This window comes from Sylvia atricapilla, chromosome 19 (assembly GCF_009819655.1).
Source record: "Sylvia atricapilla isolate bSylAtr1 chromosome 19, bSylAtr1.pri, whole genome shotgun sequence".
NCBI lineage: Eukaryota > Metazoa > Chordata > Aves > Passeriformes > Sylviidae > Sylvia > Sylvia atricapilla.
This window is the reverse complement of record NC_089158.1, coordinates 989,762-1,007,547: the sequence shown is the minus strand read 5'-3', so window position 1 is coordinate 1,007,547 and position 17,786 is coordinate 989,762. Positions and strand designations below refer to the sequence as shown.

The 17,786-nt window shown below is 45.4% G+C and overlaps 1 protein-coding gene across 1 annotated transcript in view; it reads right to left on the bottom strand.

Annotated features, from left to right (window-relative positions):
- The window catches only part of BRINP1 (BMP/retinoic acid inducible neural specific 1), a 90,257-nt gene that overhangs the window by 11,194 nt on the left and 61,277 nt on the right, over positions 1 to 17,786 (bottom strand). Inside the window, exons 3-6 of the mRNA XM_066332465.1 lie at positions 15,700 to 15,890; positions 9,555 to 9,724; positions 8,185 to 8,290; positions 1,193 to 1,429 (exon numbers count right to left, since the gene is read on the bottom strand). Of these exons, the coding sequence (XP_066188562.1) occupies positions 1,193 to 1,429; positions 8,185 to 8,290; positions 9,555 to 9,724; positions 15,700 to 15,890 (704 nt within the window). The remainder of the gene's footprint in view (positions 1 to 1,192; positions 1,430 to 8,184; positions 8,291 to 9,554; positions 9,725 to 15,699; positions 15,891 to 17,786) is intronic.

Here is a 17,786-nt window from a genome sequence, read left to right as displayed (position 1 = left end):
ATAGAACCTCACAGAAAATATCTGACCTCGTTAGCTGGTGACCTGCTCCAGGAACTGCCCAGCGCTGTGGCTCCCCAGGGTACATGGGGGGCCTCTGGGCAAGATGATAATTAGCCCCAGGCCATTAACTCCCACTCTGGATGCTCAGCTGAGCACCAGGGTAACAGCATGAGTGGCACATAAGGGTCTGTGCAGCAGCACAAACACCAGCAGGGGCCATGTGTTGAAGTATGAAGCAAATCCTCAACAGCCCTCCAAGGAAACATCACAGGCTTCTCTGCATTTCAGCCTTTAGAGGGATTAAGGTGACTTTTAACTTGAAGAAAGAAAGAAAACTTATGAAGGATTTGCCTTGAATTGAGCTAGATGGTCGTTTTTTCCCAGTTTTCCTTTCTGACATGGAGATCTGGGCAGTTGTGACAATAATCATTGAAGAAAACGTGTCAGAAAGTGGCTGGTTAAGACTGAAAGATGAGAATCAGCACAAAGACAAGTTCCTGACGAAGTTCTGTTTGGTGCCTGTGGTTCCAGGGCAGGCAGGCCACTTGCTAAAGGATAAAATTCACTGAAAGTGTTGCTCTTTCCTACCTGAAGCCTTGAGGAGTGTGTATCCTGTGAGTACAACACACCTACTATGACTAAACTACTCACATTACCAGCATTAACACAGAAAAAACTCCACTGACACCCTCAGCCTCTTCTGGGGAGAAAGTGGAAAAGAGAAATGTTCCCAGCAGCAGACATTGCCCTGCAGGAGAGGAGTCATTTTCTCTTCTTCTCCCTGCCTCAAAGGAGGTTTCATCTGCCTTGTGTGTTCTTCTCCCTCTGAACTGCTTTCACCAAAGCAGAATAAAACATTCATGCAAATCTGAAAAGCAATTTCTGCATCATTCATATTGTGGAAGTTTCTCCATAGAACTATTAAAAGAGAGATTTGGAGATGGTTTCATATGAAATTCAGATTTTTAACAAAGCACATACTTCCACAGGAAATATCCCTGTACACATAACTCCATGTGTAGTGTGTGTTTAATAGAGAAAAAAAGGGTACTCCCTCAAGGCTACGAGCCTGGGTTTGGGTTCAATATCCTATACTTTTTAGCCAAATTAGAGCATTAATACTGAGGGAATAAAAGATTTTTACCTGATATGACTTGCCACAAATTGAAAAAAGTTCATCTTGCTCAGTTACCTGAATTCTCCAGATCTTTATAGGCTTCTGTCCAGGTCTTGGCCATGTTGGCCAGGGTATACTCCATGATCTGGATGTCAGTGATGGGGCAGTTGCACTGGGGGAACTCCTCAGAACACTGGCAGCCACACTGGCTGTCTCTGCAGATGTACTCGCCCTCCCCATTGCACATGATGTAACTCAAGGCAGACTGGACAAACTTCTCTTGTAAATATTGAGGGAAGATGATCTGGAGACCTGGAGAGAGAACAGCAGGGTTACAGGAGGAATAAAAGGTAAATTTAAAAGTCATTTCAGGTATTTGTTCCTCTTTTCAAAACTCATTTCATTAACAGTTTGGACAAGTCATGGTGAAGAATGAAAAGCTGTTGTGAATAAGGAAGGTACAGATTGCAACCCTCCAGAGCAAGTAGTGATTTAGGTGAGAACAGAGCCCATCTCCTCTGTGGGGGAAGGGTGACAAGAAACTTCCCGTTCCCCAACACTCTTTCATCCCATTCCCAGATCCCAGCACAGTCCAAAGGCCCTGAATGCACAGCCTCTCTTATTCCCAGGTGTGTCGGGTTTTGTCTCCTGAAACCAAGTGCTAGCTCAGAAGCAATGGGCATGGTGCTGCTCTGAGAGACACTAGATGGGTTTGGTACCACCAAAAAAATGAAAATACACACTGAAAGGGAAAATAAGAAGGAACAGAAAACACAAGAAAGGAAAATAACAGAAGAGGGGCTTTATAAGACACCCTTGCAGAGTTAAGTGCCCAGTTCCCAGAGCATAAACACAGGAGCTGGATACCTGAGCCCTCCCTGCTACCAAGGCTACCTGTCAAATCCTACAGAAGTGCAAATGGATTTAGTGCCGAGGATTTCAGTGTTGCTTGGCAGACTCACATTAGCAGAGAGATCTATCCCCTTGTCTCTCTCTCCATGGCAAGTGTTTGTGAATCCATCCATCTGGTGTGAGCTCAGCCTTGCTCAGGTACCAGAGGATGCACTAACAGTTTCAGTGCCCTGTGCACAGTGTGTGTGGTTTTCCATCCTGTCCTCCCCCAGGCTCCCTGAGCATCTCCCTGAGGATTCACAGCTGTTTTCTTCTACCTGGCAGGACCTGCCTGTCAGGCCCTGTCAGTGTCTGCAGCAGGCAGAGGACAGTCACTCTGAGCAGGCCTTTGCAGGGGATCCCACCTGGAAAAGGGCAGAGACTTTGGAGAGGCAGCCAGAGGAGTTTATGGCCTGAAGGGCAGCACTGAACTCGGGTGTAATGAAGGCACACAGGTCAATTACCCATCTGTTTGTGGTTCTGCTGTGCTGAATTAACACATCCCTGCCTGACAGCTCGCTGGAGTGGAACTGAAACAGGACGACAATTCAGAGGATGAGAGTGTGCAGGAATGGCAAAAAGGGTTGTGACCCCTTTCAGGAGTGCAGGCCCATCTCTGATGGGTGGTGCTCACCTCAGACCAGAGACAAACACCAGGAGGTGACCCTGGGACCCCCATTACCCTTCTGCTTTTGGATCCAGAGAAGCCCCTCAGCCTTAATGAGGCCCCCTGGAAGAGCAGTTCTGGGGGCTCCGGAGGCTGTGGGAGGCACAGGGAGCCTGTCCCCTCTCCCTGCTCTGGTGAGCACCGTGCCTGCTGGCAGCAAGCTGCCCCTCTCCCTGAGCCCACCGGCAGCCTCCAGGGGGGGTGACTTGGAGCACCCTCCAGCTGGGAATATATTTGTGACACTTGCACAGGGAAGGATTTCCAGCCTGGCATCCAGAGACACTGTTTCTGCACAGATCCTACTGCCTTTGCTGCACTGCTGTTGGGGACTGGAAGGAACACACAAAGAGCTGACCAGTACAGCATCCCTGCAAACATTTCAATACTGGCCTGAAGAGGATCATCATTCTGAGGTCCCTTTGGTCGTTTCTCAGAACTTCAGACGTCTTCCTGCTGTCCTCAGGAAGTTCTGAAGCTCAGCCTCTTCCAGGGATTATAATGATAGGACAATGGGGAGTGACTTTAAACTGAGAGAGAGTAGGTTTAGATTTGACATTAGGAGGAAATCCTTCCCTGTGAGGGTGGGCAGGCCCTGGCACAGGGTGCCCAGAGCAGCTGTGGCTGCCCCTGGATCCCTGGCAGTGCCCAAGGCCAGGCTGGAAATTGGGGCTTGGAGTGACCTGGGACAGTGGGAGGTGCCATGGCAAGGGTGGAATGAGTTGCTCTTTAAGGTCCATTCCAATCATACTCTAGGATTCTATGATTTATCTGAAACAACCACTACAGAGGAATGGTGCCTTGTCCAATCCTCCCACTGATATTAGTGATGGTTCCACCTGCCAGGATCCCAAACTTTCCTTCAGGATGGAATGAAAGCACAGTAGTGCTGGAGAACTGATCCACAAAGGGGACTGGAAAGCCTGAAGGCAGCTGTACTCACTGAGCTTTCAAGCTCACATGAGAGCAGAGCTGGACTTCTTGATGTGCATTGACTCTTCATTCATGGTCCAAGTCCCATGAATACATTTTCCACTCTGCTTCATGGGGGAGCAACCTGCTCTGGCTCTTTGAATATGATCAAATTACCTCAGGCTCTCAAGTTCTCCGTAGTTTCTCTTTGAATTTTAACTTGGATAAAGCACAACAAGCTGTTTGGGCCCAGCTACAAGTGATCCTGACTTTGGAGATTTTTATTTTATTATTTCCTGGAGGGAATAAGAGTGAAAAAAGCAATTGAAGTTTCAGGGAAAGCAACTCCCATTGCAAGGGACATTGGCTGTGCATTCCAGCAGATGCAGAAACATGAATACCCTGTAATCTCCAAAACACAACATATTTTAACACTGCAGTGTTCACGTGGATACTTGCTTTTTGCCCATAAAACTCATGGTTTCTGAAAAAAAAAAAAAAAAAAAAAAAAAAAAAAAAAAAAAAAAAACCATTTCCAGGAAAACCTCCTTTTGTGAGAAATAATGCTATGTTTAAGGGGCAATCAGACCTCTGTACACTTAGCACCAACTCAACAAAGCACTTATATAAATACTTAACTTCATCAGGAAAGCAGTTTTGCTGGAACCCAGCAGTTACTGAAGCATTTGACAAGAAGCACACACTCAGAGCTGTGTTTGCACAAGTGATCCCCAAATCCAGCCACTCATTGGAGCACCGGTGTGCACACTCCAAACACAACCCCCCCCCAGCTTTTAAACAGGCTGCTGGGATTACATGTGACCCACATCTTCCAGCCAGGAATTTCCTTGTAGAAGAAATCAGTGTTGCTGAAATACAGCTGTGCCTATTTCCACAGAAGTGAATATAAGTATTCACAGATTTCTCATAATCCCCAGAAAAGGGCAGATTCATATGAACTTTTTTTTTTTGCTTGAGTTTTGAGCATCTCTCTGATCAGATCTCAGCAAGAGATTTTATAAGCACTGTGCCAGCAGCAGCGCCTCACCCAGCCCTGGCATCCTCTCTTTCATGTGTAGTTCTAGCCCATAGATAGAACATAAATATTGCTGGAATGCAGTTTGCTGTGGCTGTCAGTAAAGCACAGCTGGCATCAATCTTTTGAGACCACTGCTCTGGGTGCTTCGGTTGCTACCTGTAAGGCAGGAAAGCTGTAATCCCAAGTAATATAACAGCCCCTGAGCAGTAGTGCTAGCTGGGAAAGCCCTGCTTCCAGCCACAGCCCTAATAAAATATCCTAGATCCTGTGTTGTTCTCTAATAAATTCATTTGGATATTGCAAACATAAAAAAACCATATATATATATATATACACATATTCAGTCTTCCACTGTTGTCTACTGATGAAACAATCTCATGTCAGTAGCCAAGAAGAGGAGAAAGCTCGTCAGAAAACCTGGGATATTGGACCATTTCCATGGGGGGAGAATCCTTCCATCCAAACTGGGGCACAAGGAATGGGCTCATCCCCGACAGCAGCCTCAGGAGCTGATAACAGATGCACAAGGTATGTTTGCTGTTGACTGGAATATCTTAGTTTTGAAGGTAACTTATTGATCAGAGGAGGAATCCTGCCACTTTGTAACACATGAAGTTCCTCTTTAAAAATGAAGAGCAGCATAAATTTGGTATAGGTTTATCTTAGATAACTACAGGCAGAATATGAAGTATCTGACAAGGGAACATGTCCTTAAATCACCTAGAAAAACTATTAGAGAGAGATGTTTGGCTTTAGACTGTATATAAAAGGCTTCCTGCATTAAAAGAGGTAAATTTCCCCAGCTCTAAATTAGAGCTATTTGAAACATTTTTCACAGAAGAGTTCTCTGTTGAAAATGCAGTTCCATTGAAGCATTTTGTGAGAGCATGTTGACTCCAAAAGCACTTTTGACTTTATAAATGTATTTTTTTTCGTACTCCCTCATTTCACTGCACTGAAAAGCTGAAATGTTTTGTCTTGCCATTACTGTTCTGCCCATCCTGGAAAAAGCTTTAATAGGAATTGTAATGTAAATTCTAATGCTATACTATCATAGATACTATGGAGGTATATAATATATCTCTCTATGTAGTTATATATGTATAATATATAAGGGTAGTTACACGTATATAACAATATAATATTGAATATCAAAATATAATATAATCTATTTAATAGCATATAAGTCTTGCATATAACATGTATTATGTGTAGTATTATACTATATGACCATATTTGATGTAGCAAATTACAATATGCAATATTTCCTGTTTATTGTTGCAAAATTTGGAGCAGAAGGACTGTACCTCACTGAAATACTGCTATGCTCCAATATTGATATATACTGTGAAGAACAGCATTGATACAACAAGACAAGCCTCTGAAATTTGGATTTCCCCAAAATTTTCAAGATGTTGCTTTTTCCAGTCAATTTTTCCAATTTCTGCCCAGGACACCACTCCAGGGAACACAAATTCCCCTTTCTCAAGAGGCTGCTGTAGAGCTGCTGGCATCCTACCCTGTATCCTCACAGGGATCCTGCTCCAGGGAGTGCTGAGGGAAAGGGAGTCCTTTGGAGCCTTCTGTGATAACTATTGTGTATATATATGTAGACAAATACCCCGGTGCATGTCATGCATGCTGGGCCCACAGGAATTCTGGTTTATAAATTACTGATCTTTTTTTGTCCCAGTAACCACCATACATCCTGCACCATCCTCCCCCAAAATCAACCTGCCCAAATCCAACGTGGCTTCATGGAACCATTTAGGTTGGAAAAGACCATCAAAATCATCCAAAACTCAAATCATCCAAAAAATCAATCTTCCAAAATTGTCCGACATTTGACTGATCACCACCTCATCAACCAGGGGAGGGCAATCAGGGCCACATTCCACCCATTGTCTCTCCTGACAGGCACAGCTTTGAAACCCCAACTCCCAGGGCTGGGCAGCAGCAAGTTCAGACAGAGAAATCCTCCCTGTCATGAAGAAGCTGCTCTTTTATTGAGCCAGGCTCAGAGCTGGAGTGACACAAAGGCAGGAACATGGATTTCTGTCAGCAGCACATGCTCAGCTGCTAATCAGATCAGAGGAGACTTGGTCACGATCCATTACCTGCTGCAGCCCTGTGACTAATTCCTAATGAGGCTTCTCAGAGCAGAGGAAGGATCCTGGGTAATTATCCCAAGAGCCACACTCCAGATTAGGTAGGAAACTCAGGTAGAGCTTTAAAGGTCACTTTGTTCTGTTAGGAAGAGCACCTGCCTTCCTCCTTTCCTTCGCTGTCCCTTTGGCTTGGTTCCAGCCTCTCCCTCTGCTGGTTTCAGCCATGGAGCTCTGTAAAACTCACCTGTGGTTGACCCCCAAGGTCCTCTGTCTGCTCCCAGCAGAGACCACAGCCTCATCCTCCTCTCTCTTAATTTTTCCCTCTTCCCCCTCCCTTGGTTTATCTCCTCTCTTGTAGAATCAAATAACCAATCGAGGTCTATCGATTTACCCACTAGTCTGCCTATAACCCGAGCTGCCTGCTGATTGAGCTGCTTCCCCACTTAGCTCATGTGTCATCCTGGGGTTTTCATTACCAGCAGTTATCATCACAGTGCAAAAAACCCCTCAAACTGCTTATTGTTAATTAGGTAAGAACCAGAACTCAGTGATTTGGATAATCACCAGCACAGTGAAAACAACCTGCCTATTATTTTTAAAGGCAAATAATAACAACAATAATATTATATCCACAACATTACTTGGTAAATGAAACCCAGTTTCTGTGAAACCAAAGATTAAAACAGCACTTGCCAAATTATACTCAACGTGGAAGATGTAATGTAGCCCATTCATCTGAAAAATTAAAATTTGTGCAAGTACAAGGATTCAAGAAATAAAACCATCTGGGCAAATGAGCAATTAAATCCCACATTTCCTTATTTTGTCAAAAACTTGGGAATAACCTCTGTAAATTACATGCCCAGTGAATTTCCTCCTTCTACTGAAGTTGACTTCTTGCTAACCAGCATGCATTTATTTATTAATTCAGCCATGACCTCTATCTGTTGACTTCTGGACTAGCTCCTCATCTGGGACTGAAGCCATGGCTTCTAGCATCCAAATAAAAACCTCTGTGACTTTTCCCAAAGATTATGGTCATTAGAGGGTCTCAAAAGCTGATCTGCAAACCTCTTACACAAATCAGCAGTTCGGGAGGTGTGGAGAGACATGGGCAGAACTCTCCTTCACTACTGATGGAAGAGGTCACTTTTTTTTTTTTTTTTTTTTTTTTTTTTTTTTTTTTTTTTTTTTTTTTTTTTGTGTGTGTGTGTGTGTGTGTGTGTGTGTGTATCATACGCAGAAGTCCATCAAAATTCAATGGCAGAGGGTGCTCAGACACTTCACTGGGGTCAGCCCTGGCTCTGCTCAGCTGAGCACCACATGAAGCCACCAGACGCTTCAGGGAACTTCCAGACACAGCAGAATCACAGCAAAGAGAAGTGGGGGAAAGGCTCAGGGAAAGGGCACCCCTCTCCCATTCCCACCCCTCTCCCTGGTTCCTGGGCCCTACCTTGCAGGTGGAGTTTGCTCTCAGTGCTTTGCAGAAGGACAGAACTCACAGAGTCCAGATTGTCGTAGCTGTTACAGCCCAGAGGGCCAGTCCGAGTTTCTGTTACCTACAGAGGATGTAGAAAAGAGAGAACGTTCCCTTTGTCTGCAGCACCACACCTTCTCCAGGCTTTTAAAACCTTTTAATTCAAGGATTCCTTGTTACCAGCTGATATAATCGAAAACACATCTTCCCTAGCTGGGAAAAAATGCTGCACCCTTCACAGACGCTGCTAATGTTTGGTGCAGTCACAAGCTGAAAAATCAGAATTAATTGTGTGGCTGCTTTCTTTAGTGTACCTCAGGTTATCCTGGGCTTGGCAATGGGATCCTGCAGATTGATGTTTGTCACAGAGGATCTCCACTGGAGAACATAAGAAGCCTATAGAGGAATTATTCCCTGGCTTCTCTTGTTGGAAAGCAAGGAACAGAGATGGACTGCCAGCCCAGAGTGGTGCCTGGTGCTCTCACAACAGATGTGAACAGCAGCCCTGTGCTGAGGATGGATGGAGGCACAGATGACCTGCAGTGCTGTTGCTGTTGGTTTCCCGCCATGGAGGAAAGCTGCCCTTCCGGAATTCACCACGGGTGATTATCTGCTGTCACTGTTTCAATATCTCAATACAATTTCCCGTCCAGAAGGGAACAGACTCAGCCATGAGACAGCACAGAACAATAACGAGCTGAAACCTTTCAGAAATGGCTAACAATGACGACTCCATCCACATCACCTTCCCTGGAGTGAACTCAGCAACAATAAAATCCCTGCCCAGTGTAGGATGATTGCTTTCAGAGAAGGCAGCCTTTGCAGTGCCATTTTCCCTGTTTTGTATTCTCTGAGCAGCTTCCCTTCCTTCCTGCTGCATCCCCCAAGCTGTCTCTCAGTCCGTTTCATTCCAGATGCCTCAGTAAAGCCACACTGAGTTTTTCACCTTTTCTTGTAGCAAATTCAGCTGAGAGATGTTTTGCAGCCTTACACCCTGAGGACAGAAATGCTCCTAGGTGGCACAGGGTTGTTCATTTCACAGACCTGCCTTTCCCTTCCAACCTCCATCACTGATCTGGGTCCTCTGCTCCCTCTCTCCCTTGCAGAAGTCACTGTCACACTGAGTGAAAGTCTCCTATCCTACACAACCACCACACTGAATGCCCACCTCTTTCCAGACAATAGTCTCCCTGGGGAAATCAAACTGAATAAGAGACAAACTAACCCTGGGAACAAAACTTGTGATCAAAGAAGACATCAGCTTGGCAAAGCCCTGTCCCAAATCCCCAGAGAACTCATACAAGGCAGACAATCTTTTTTCCTCTTCCTCAGGCAGTGCGTGGTACCTTGATTGCTCCGGTAGAGATCTGGATCTCATGGAGTCTCCTCATGGTGCCATCACGGTCTACAAAGTAGGAGGAGGCGAGCTGGTGCAAAGCTTCAACGCTCTGGGTGGCGTTTCCTGACTTTCTGTCGAGGCGGCTTTTGTCCATGTACATGGTCAAGGCCTCCTCTCCTGCAGCAGAGAGAAAAGGACATTTCAGGCTGCCAGGCAGGGCCATCTTAACAGCAGCAAAGGGTGTCATCTACTACATCTGAAGAGAGAAAAGTCCCACACCTCAAGCGCTCTTGGAGGAATCCACCCTTCCTCATCAGGACCCCATGGGGATATACAGAAGCCTCCTCCTCTCTTCAGACAGCAAGGCCAAGTCCACCAGACAAATAAAGCAGCTCCACTGAATTGAGTAGACAACATTCTGGACATTTTTTAGTCAGCAGAGCTTTGCCACAACTGCTGGAGAGGACTCAGCCCATGTGTCCCACTGGAGGAACCTTCTCTCTGTAGGCAGTGCCTCTAGAATGATGCACACCTGACAGGAGAAAATCCCATTTTAGGCAAGTCTCTGTCTGACCTGATTTCTAGAAGGAATAGGTGATGATTGCAAACAGAACATAGTGTGTGGGTAGGTACAGTGCACAAACAAATGTTAGTTGGGCCTCTTCAGCTTCCAGTGGCCTTGCAAAAGGGGAGGGGAAAGGGAATGAGTAAAAAGGATTAATCGGAGGAAAGAGCAAACAAGGAAGTTAATTTGAACTAACCACCATTGCTGCCTTCTTTCCTCTCCCAGGGTCTCATTCAGGGAGTAGAAGTAGAGAGTGAAAATGCCACAGAAGATAAGGGACAAAAGCAGGTGATTTTGAATGGTAACGACAGAGAATCTGGGAGTGAAGCAGTTAAGAACTGATAAACATCAGCAGAGATCTGAATGTAACAAAACATGTCTAAAAAGGAATATTTACCAAATAGTTCCATTTGTGCTGGGTGAGGTACGTTAAAACCCAGTTCATTCTTAACGCAAGGCTCCCACTGTCAGAGGTCTAAAAAGGTGGAATACCACCCTGCATCCTTAGCACTTGAAACTTGGATTTTAATAAATTAAGAGAAGACACAAGTAGGGGAGGAATGTGCCATTTCTACATAACTCTCTTAATGAGAAGAATGGTGCTTGTTCTGATTTGATAGACGAGCCACTGATGAATACATTGCCTCTGGCAGATAGCATGGTCCAAAAAATATGTACCACCACTTTTAAGGCCAAAAATTACTTCACTCTTCATCATCTTTGCATATTTTTTTTAAGAGAACAAGGACTTACTTTTCTTTAAAATTGTTATTAGCTGAAATAGTTTGATTTATCCAAATTATTTCTTTTATTGCATATACAAAAAAAATAACCCAAAATCCCAGTAAGCCCTCCCCCTCACTTTCCCTGGAAATTTTCCAGCTTTTATCTGAAAGCCAAATGCCTGAAAACAAACCAAAAATATTCTGGCTGAAAAACAATTTTTATTAGATTTCAGTTTTTCAAGCAATAGTTGTGTTGAGTATTCAGCCTTTGGCTTTGAGATGAAAAAATGACCTTTTTTATGAAAAGTAGGTACTTTTCATTTAAAAAAAATATCAGTTGAAATCTTTTAATTAGCTTTGCAGGACCTAAGTGGAGAAGTTAGTCATGTAAAACTTCGTCTTTAATATTTTGTTAAAAATGACAGACTAGCCTTCCACCACAATCAAAGCTGTGGTAGTAACAATGTCGTCATTGTTACCTCTCACAAAAACACTTTCCCTGGAAAATGACCAGCTTTGATTTCCTTTATCACCGTTACTATTTTTGTGTGCTGAGCTTGTGAGGAGACCTTGGCAGGGATCAAGGCTCTGCCACACCACACTCTGTCCACACAAACAAAGCCGATCCATCTTCCAGAGGATTTAACCCCCTATATCTGAGGAGACACAACAGGTGAATACAACAAACAGCCAGCAAGGCACAGGCAATAAAATGTCTGTGATTAGTGTGAGGAACAGAGGTCACTGCACTGACCGCTCTCAATGCATTTTCAAGTTTCATTTCTTTGTGTTTTTCAGGGGGATTTGAAGAAACTTTGTCAGTTTTCATGAGTCCACTCATTTGCCACTGAAGAGACTGGATCAGTGTATTTTGAGCCAGAAGTTCTGGATCTCTCATGTAACAGAAGCATTTAACTGCAAGGAGATGCAGCAGAGAGAAATGAGATGCTGCTTTACCACCATTTCGTAAGGCTGTGGCAGAAGGAAGATCTGGGATAACTCTCCCCTTAGTTGTGATTCACAGTCATCAATTGCACCAATAACTGGGAAAAACCCCCAACTTTCACTAAAAAAATATCATGCCTCATATTAATAGCCAAGGCACAAAAATCAGGACTTTTTTTCATTCCAGTCTAGTTAATTTTCACTAGAGGAATGCTGAGGCTGGAATGCCTTGGCCAGAGGGCAGGCAGGAACCCTGGCTGGAACCACATCAGGCAGCAGCACTGGTGGCAGATCACCAGCTGATCTCCTGTTGGATTTGCTCCCTCCAAACATGAACTAGGCACTAAGAAACACAGCAGAGAAGAGAAATCCGTGCTCTGGGGCATTGGGGATCAGTGATTTCCCCACAAAAGCTCTCATTTTTTCCTCCAAGGGAAGAAAATAGAGAAGTAAAGTCCATGAGCGATTATGCTTTTTCTTGAAGGACCAGAGCTGTCCCTAGGATTGAGGGGTGCTGAGCAGGGACACTGCTGTTGGAAACCCATTTTGTGTTTTGCTGTTATTTTCTGCTCTGTGCAGAGCTGGAAAAGCACAGCATCCCCATGGAGGGGTCACATGGGAAAGCAACTCTTGGATCAAGAGAGGTTAACAGAATTTTGCTGCATTATTAAGTCTTAATTTCTCCTTTATTAAGTAAATGATATGTTCAAAGTTGTTTTTCCTTGAGGGATTTTCCTGAAAATTGGCTCTCAGCTCTGTGCGCACCATCCCAGAGCCTGGATGCCCTCGGAGTGACCCTGTGCCAGTGCCATTGTCAGAAGCAGACTGGAGCAGAGCTGGGTTTTCCTGGGCTCTCAGGGGACCCCGCAGCTCTGTAGGCTGGAAGGCACCAGAGCTGCTCCTGCTGTGGCCAGGTGTGAAAATTGCTGTGCTCAGGTGCTGCTGCTCTCTGTCCTGCCCTCCTGGACAGGCCAGTGGCCCTCCAAAGGCAGACAATTCCCTGTGTGTTTGTCACTGGTCTGTCACCTCCTCAGACACCAGGGCTACAAACAGCCCTAACACGGGGCAGAAGTGCTGGAGCTCTGACTACACCACAACGACACAGACTGACTTCAGAAGGCTGGAAATTACTCCTTTATTTTTGGGATGTATCTCCCTTTTCTCCTATTCTACACAGACCAATCTGATTGGTGACACAAAGGCAAAACCTCTTCACTCCCATTGGTCAGAGCAAAGGGACATCAAGAAGTCCCTCCGAGGAAAAGAAATGCATAACATAGATATAGTTATAAAAACTTTTCTCCTGTTTACAGAAAATTCCCTGGGAAAAGAATTCCACAAAACAAAACATCTCAGGCACAAACCAGGGCTACTGAGCTACAAGAGCTCTGCTGAGGAGACCCCAGGTCCTGGGAGAGCCAGTGTGCCAGGACACGTCTGCTTTTGTGTCCCAGAGCTCTTGTTTAGCCCACAGACTGCGATTAGAGCATATCCTCTGTGCATAATGCATGCCCAGCTCCTGCTACATTTTCCCTGGGACTGCCACTGCCAAGGTAAATCCTCTTTTTTCTCCCTACCATAGCTCACCATGCTCGGGGCTGCCGGGGGCCTTTAGCTCTCCCCTCCAATATCAGTTCTCATTACAAGTCTCTGCATATTTAAAGCTGTTGTGTTGTAAAATCAGGAGAAGAAACAAGCCCCCGTGAATAATTTACGACCTCACCCAGGCAAAATTAAAAATATATTTTACCATCAAAGGTGTTTCTTATTTTGAATTTCCATGGATGTGAGTGGCAAGAATAAGAGGAATGTCAATGGAAAAGAAAGTAAACCCAAAAAAAAAAAAAAAAACAAATCAAAACAAAACAAAAAACCCAACTCAGTTTATTTGGCTGTCTTGGGTTTTGTAAAACATGGTCCTGAAAAGTGAATTCCTCAATAAAGAGCAGATTATTTTATCCAGACTTCATTAAGGCCTGAAGAAAGCAGTCACTTGTGCTCTTCAATGCTTGGAAACCTCTTTTCTTTCACATTTCTTGCTGATGGAATGGACTTGTTTGGGGGCCTGGACTGGAGGAGCAGCCCAGGGATCTTTGAAGGACATCACCACACCAGAGGCCATTTAACTTGAGGGGAACTGTGCCAATTTACCTGCCACCTCATTTGGGAATGAATCATATGCACACATCTAATCTCATCCCAGTGTTTGCAGAATGCTCTGGGAACAGACAGATGGCCAGAAATTCCTCAAAGTTCACTACAAACACAGCAGTGTGGCAAGGCTGGAGGTGAGGTACATTGCAAGAAGCAGCAATAACAAATTCTGAAGTAAAACTGAGCCTTTACCATTGCAGAATCCTCCTCATAGAGAGTTGTTCTTGGAAGAAAAGCATTTTAATGAAAGAAAGGCATAGCCCAAAGGGGGAAAAGAACCGTGAAAATAATAGAGAGGGGAAAAAAGAACCAGGAGTAATCATCAATAGGAGCTGCTGATTTTCACCCCTCCAGTGTTCAACGGTAACTACTCAAAATGTCCCTGCAGCACCACCAGCAGCACCTGCTCAGGAGTTCATGGCCCTACAGGGCTGTCTCTGATGTCATCCCTGACACATTCTATGCACACACAGATCTCTCTGCAGCCCTTGCATACACATTTTGAATTTTACTGAACAGCTGTTTTTCCAGAAGTCTGCTCTGTGTTAATGCATTCAGCCTTCTGGCCATCTCTTCCCCCTGCTCACGCTCCCTGCCCAGCTCCTTGGACTCCCTTTTCCTGGAGCTCTTTAAAATTCCTCCAGTTGCAGCAAGAAAGGATGTATTTTCCCCTGCGTTTGTTTTCATCCTGTAAGAAGAGGGATGAACAGGTTCTGCTGTGAAGCTGAGGGCAGTGGTGCGGGGCTGGCAGGACAGTCCCCCAGCTGAGGGACGTGTTTCTCCTGACACACACCGTGGTCAGAGCAGCACAGGGCCACAGCTCCATGTTCGCACTCTGATTTCATTTGCAAAGGGACACAGATGGGCTTTGGGAAGGGGAGCTGCAGCCTGGCCTGTGCCCCCCCTGCTCCCAGAGTCACAGGGTGGTTTACACACTGGAAAGGAGCACAGTGGGGGATTTGGCCCAGCCTCACTGCTCTAGCAGGGTCATCCCAGAGCACAGGGTACAAGGCTGCATCCACTTCTGGAATATCTTCTGTGAGGGACACTCCTCTCTGGGCAATCTGTTCCAGTGTTCCCAAGAAATTCTTCCTCACGTGCAGGTGGAACACCCTGGGCATCAGCTTCTACCTGTTCCTCTTGTCCTTGTGGCTGACACCACCAAGATGAGCCTGGCCCATGCTCCAGGCACCTCCCTTAAGATAATCATGCTTTATATGATTATGCAATATAATAAGGTCTCCTCTCCGTCATCTCTTCTGGAGGCTGAGCAGCCTCAGCTCCTCAGTTTTCTCACATACTCCCCTCACTGCTGCCCTAGCCTGTCACTGTAAGACACAAAAGACTCCAAATATTTCAGAAGGCAAAGAATGTAGAAAAAGAAGGCTTTATTGTCTAATTCTTACTACCTTTTATAAGGTGTTCCCATACGGATTTAACATGGCTGGTGAATAGGAAGGACAACTCTCTAATGCCATTGGTTAAACCAGAGAAACAGCAAAACACCACCTGGAGAAAGATTGTTTTGAGGAAGGAGAGTTGTTTGCCAAGATTGTTTTGAGAAGAAACTTTCTTGAGAAATTTCTCCTTGGGAAAAAGTCAGCAGCTGCTAGTGGGCTGAAATCTCTCAGACCCACACTAGCCCCTGCTGGACTCCCCCCAGGAGCTCCCTGCCAAACTGGACACATTTCCAGCACTGCCCAGTGCCCTCCCCACCTCCCCACAGCCCCTCACAGCAGCAGACAGCCCCGGGTGCCACCTACCTCCCAGGGTGGCAGAGATGAGGAGGTGGGTGCCGTACTTTTTGATGATGGTGTCAATGAACTGCTGTGTGGTGGGTCTCCTGCCCAGCAGGCGGATGCTCCTCTGGAACTCGGGCATCAGGGGCAGTGGGTTGTGGAGCAGGTCCCTCCTCTCGATGGCTGTGTTCCTCACCTTCCAACGGGCAAACTCCCTGTCCCACAACACAGGAACACAACAGGGGTCAGGCTCCCAATCTGGAGGGGCAGGGAGAGTCAGCAGGGGAGGGAAAGGAAGATGGGGAAGGGGCCAATCCTGTTGGACACCCCCACATGGATACACACATGAGGCCACAAAGCAGGACAAGAGGGGAAGGGGAGAAGAGGAAAAACGAGACATTACTGCACAATAACTGTACACTACCAGGATCAAGCTGGTGAGGAGGTGCCCTTGGAGCCATCAGAGGTGTCTGTCAGAGAGCTGTGTCGCTGTAGGACACGAAAGACTCCAAATACTTCAGAGGGCAGAGTATAGAAAAGAAGGCTTCATTGTCTAAATTCTTACTACCTTTTATAAGGTGTTCCAATACAGACTTAACATAGTTGGTGAATAGGAATGACACCTCTCTATTCCCTTTGGTTAACCAGAAAACCAGCAAAACACCACCTGGAGAAAGACTGTTTCAAGAGAGTTGTTTGCCAAGATTCTTTTGAGAAGAAACTTCCTTGAGGAATTTTTCCTTGGGAGAAGTTAGCAGCTGCTAGCGGGCTGAAATCTCTCAGGCCCACAAGTTGGGCTTCCCTAAAACAAAAGCAGGCTGGTCTTTTCACTCTCCCACACTTTGGGGTCTTACACTTCTTCATAAAGCAGCAAATTCTGGTCTCTGTCAGCAAATGGTCGAGACCACAGATCCAGCCAAAATTGATCACTGTTATATCCCTGCTGCCCACAAGCCTTCCTAGCACCCTTCTGCAAAGCAAAGCTGGAGAAAATACATTTTCTCCAAACATCTTCATCTTTCAGCACCATGAGTATGGCAAAAGAGCATTTTGGAAAACAATTTTTGAGGTAAACCATGTAAAAGGATGGATTCAGATATAAGCAGAGTCCAGGAGGAAAGCAGAGGTTTTGTTCATGTTTTAGAAAAAAACCCAAAGTGATTCTCCAATCCATGCTTTTAAACTGAGAGCAACTGGGGAAAAAATAAAGTTAATGTTTGCAAAAGCAGTTCTTTATTGCAGGTATCCATTTTGAAATGACACAGAGGGAAATGTCTAGAGAAAAGCTTGCACACCTGCAATCTAAAAATCAGGCCTCTGAAACATCACCAGCTGAGCACCTGAAAAATGAGAAACCTATTAATGTAGTTCAAAAAATATTGAGCAAAGCCTTCCTTAAAGGAGAGGATGTTATTTATACCCATTCTCTTCAGTGCACCTGCTCTATCTTAAGTTTTCTCCCAGACCCTCAGCTCACAGACTTCTCTGTCACTTTTCCTTCTCCTATTCCTGTAACTTGGGCTTAAGAAAAATAATTTATTTAGATTATAGGTGGTGTGGTTTAATCCCAGCCCCACACAGCCACTCACTCCTCCTAGAGAGGAAGAGTCAGAAGGGTGAAAGTGAGAGAACTTGTGAGTTGAGATGAACAGTTTAGCAGATAAAGCAAAAGCTGCACGGGCAAGCAAAGCAAAACAAGGAATTCATTCCCCACTTCCCATCACAGTCTGGAGTTCAGCCATCTCCAGGACTCCATCAGAGTGACTGGGGAAGACAAACTTCCTCACATTGCACGTCCTCCTTTCCTCCTCCTTCCTCAGCTCTACAGGCTGAGCCTGATGTCCTGTGGTGTGGGATACCCCTGGGGTGAGCTGGGGTCACCTGTCCAGGATTTGTCCCCCCTGCAGCTCCTCTGCATCCCAACCTCGTCACTGGTGGGGTGGGGTAAAAGGCAGAACAGCCCTGACCTGTGGACACTCTGCTCAGCCACACACCTGTGTTACCAGCACTGCTTCCAGCAAAATCCAAAACACAGCCCCGTACAGACTCTGTGGAAAAAATGAACTTCATCCCAGTGCTAGAGAAGAAATTTAATGACTGTGCTCTCTGGG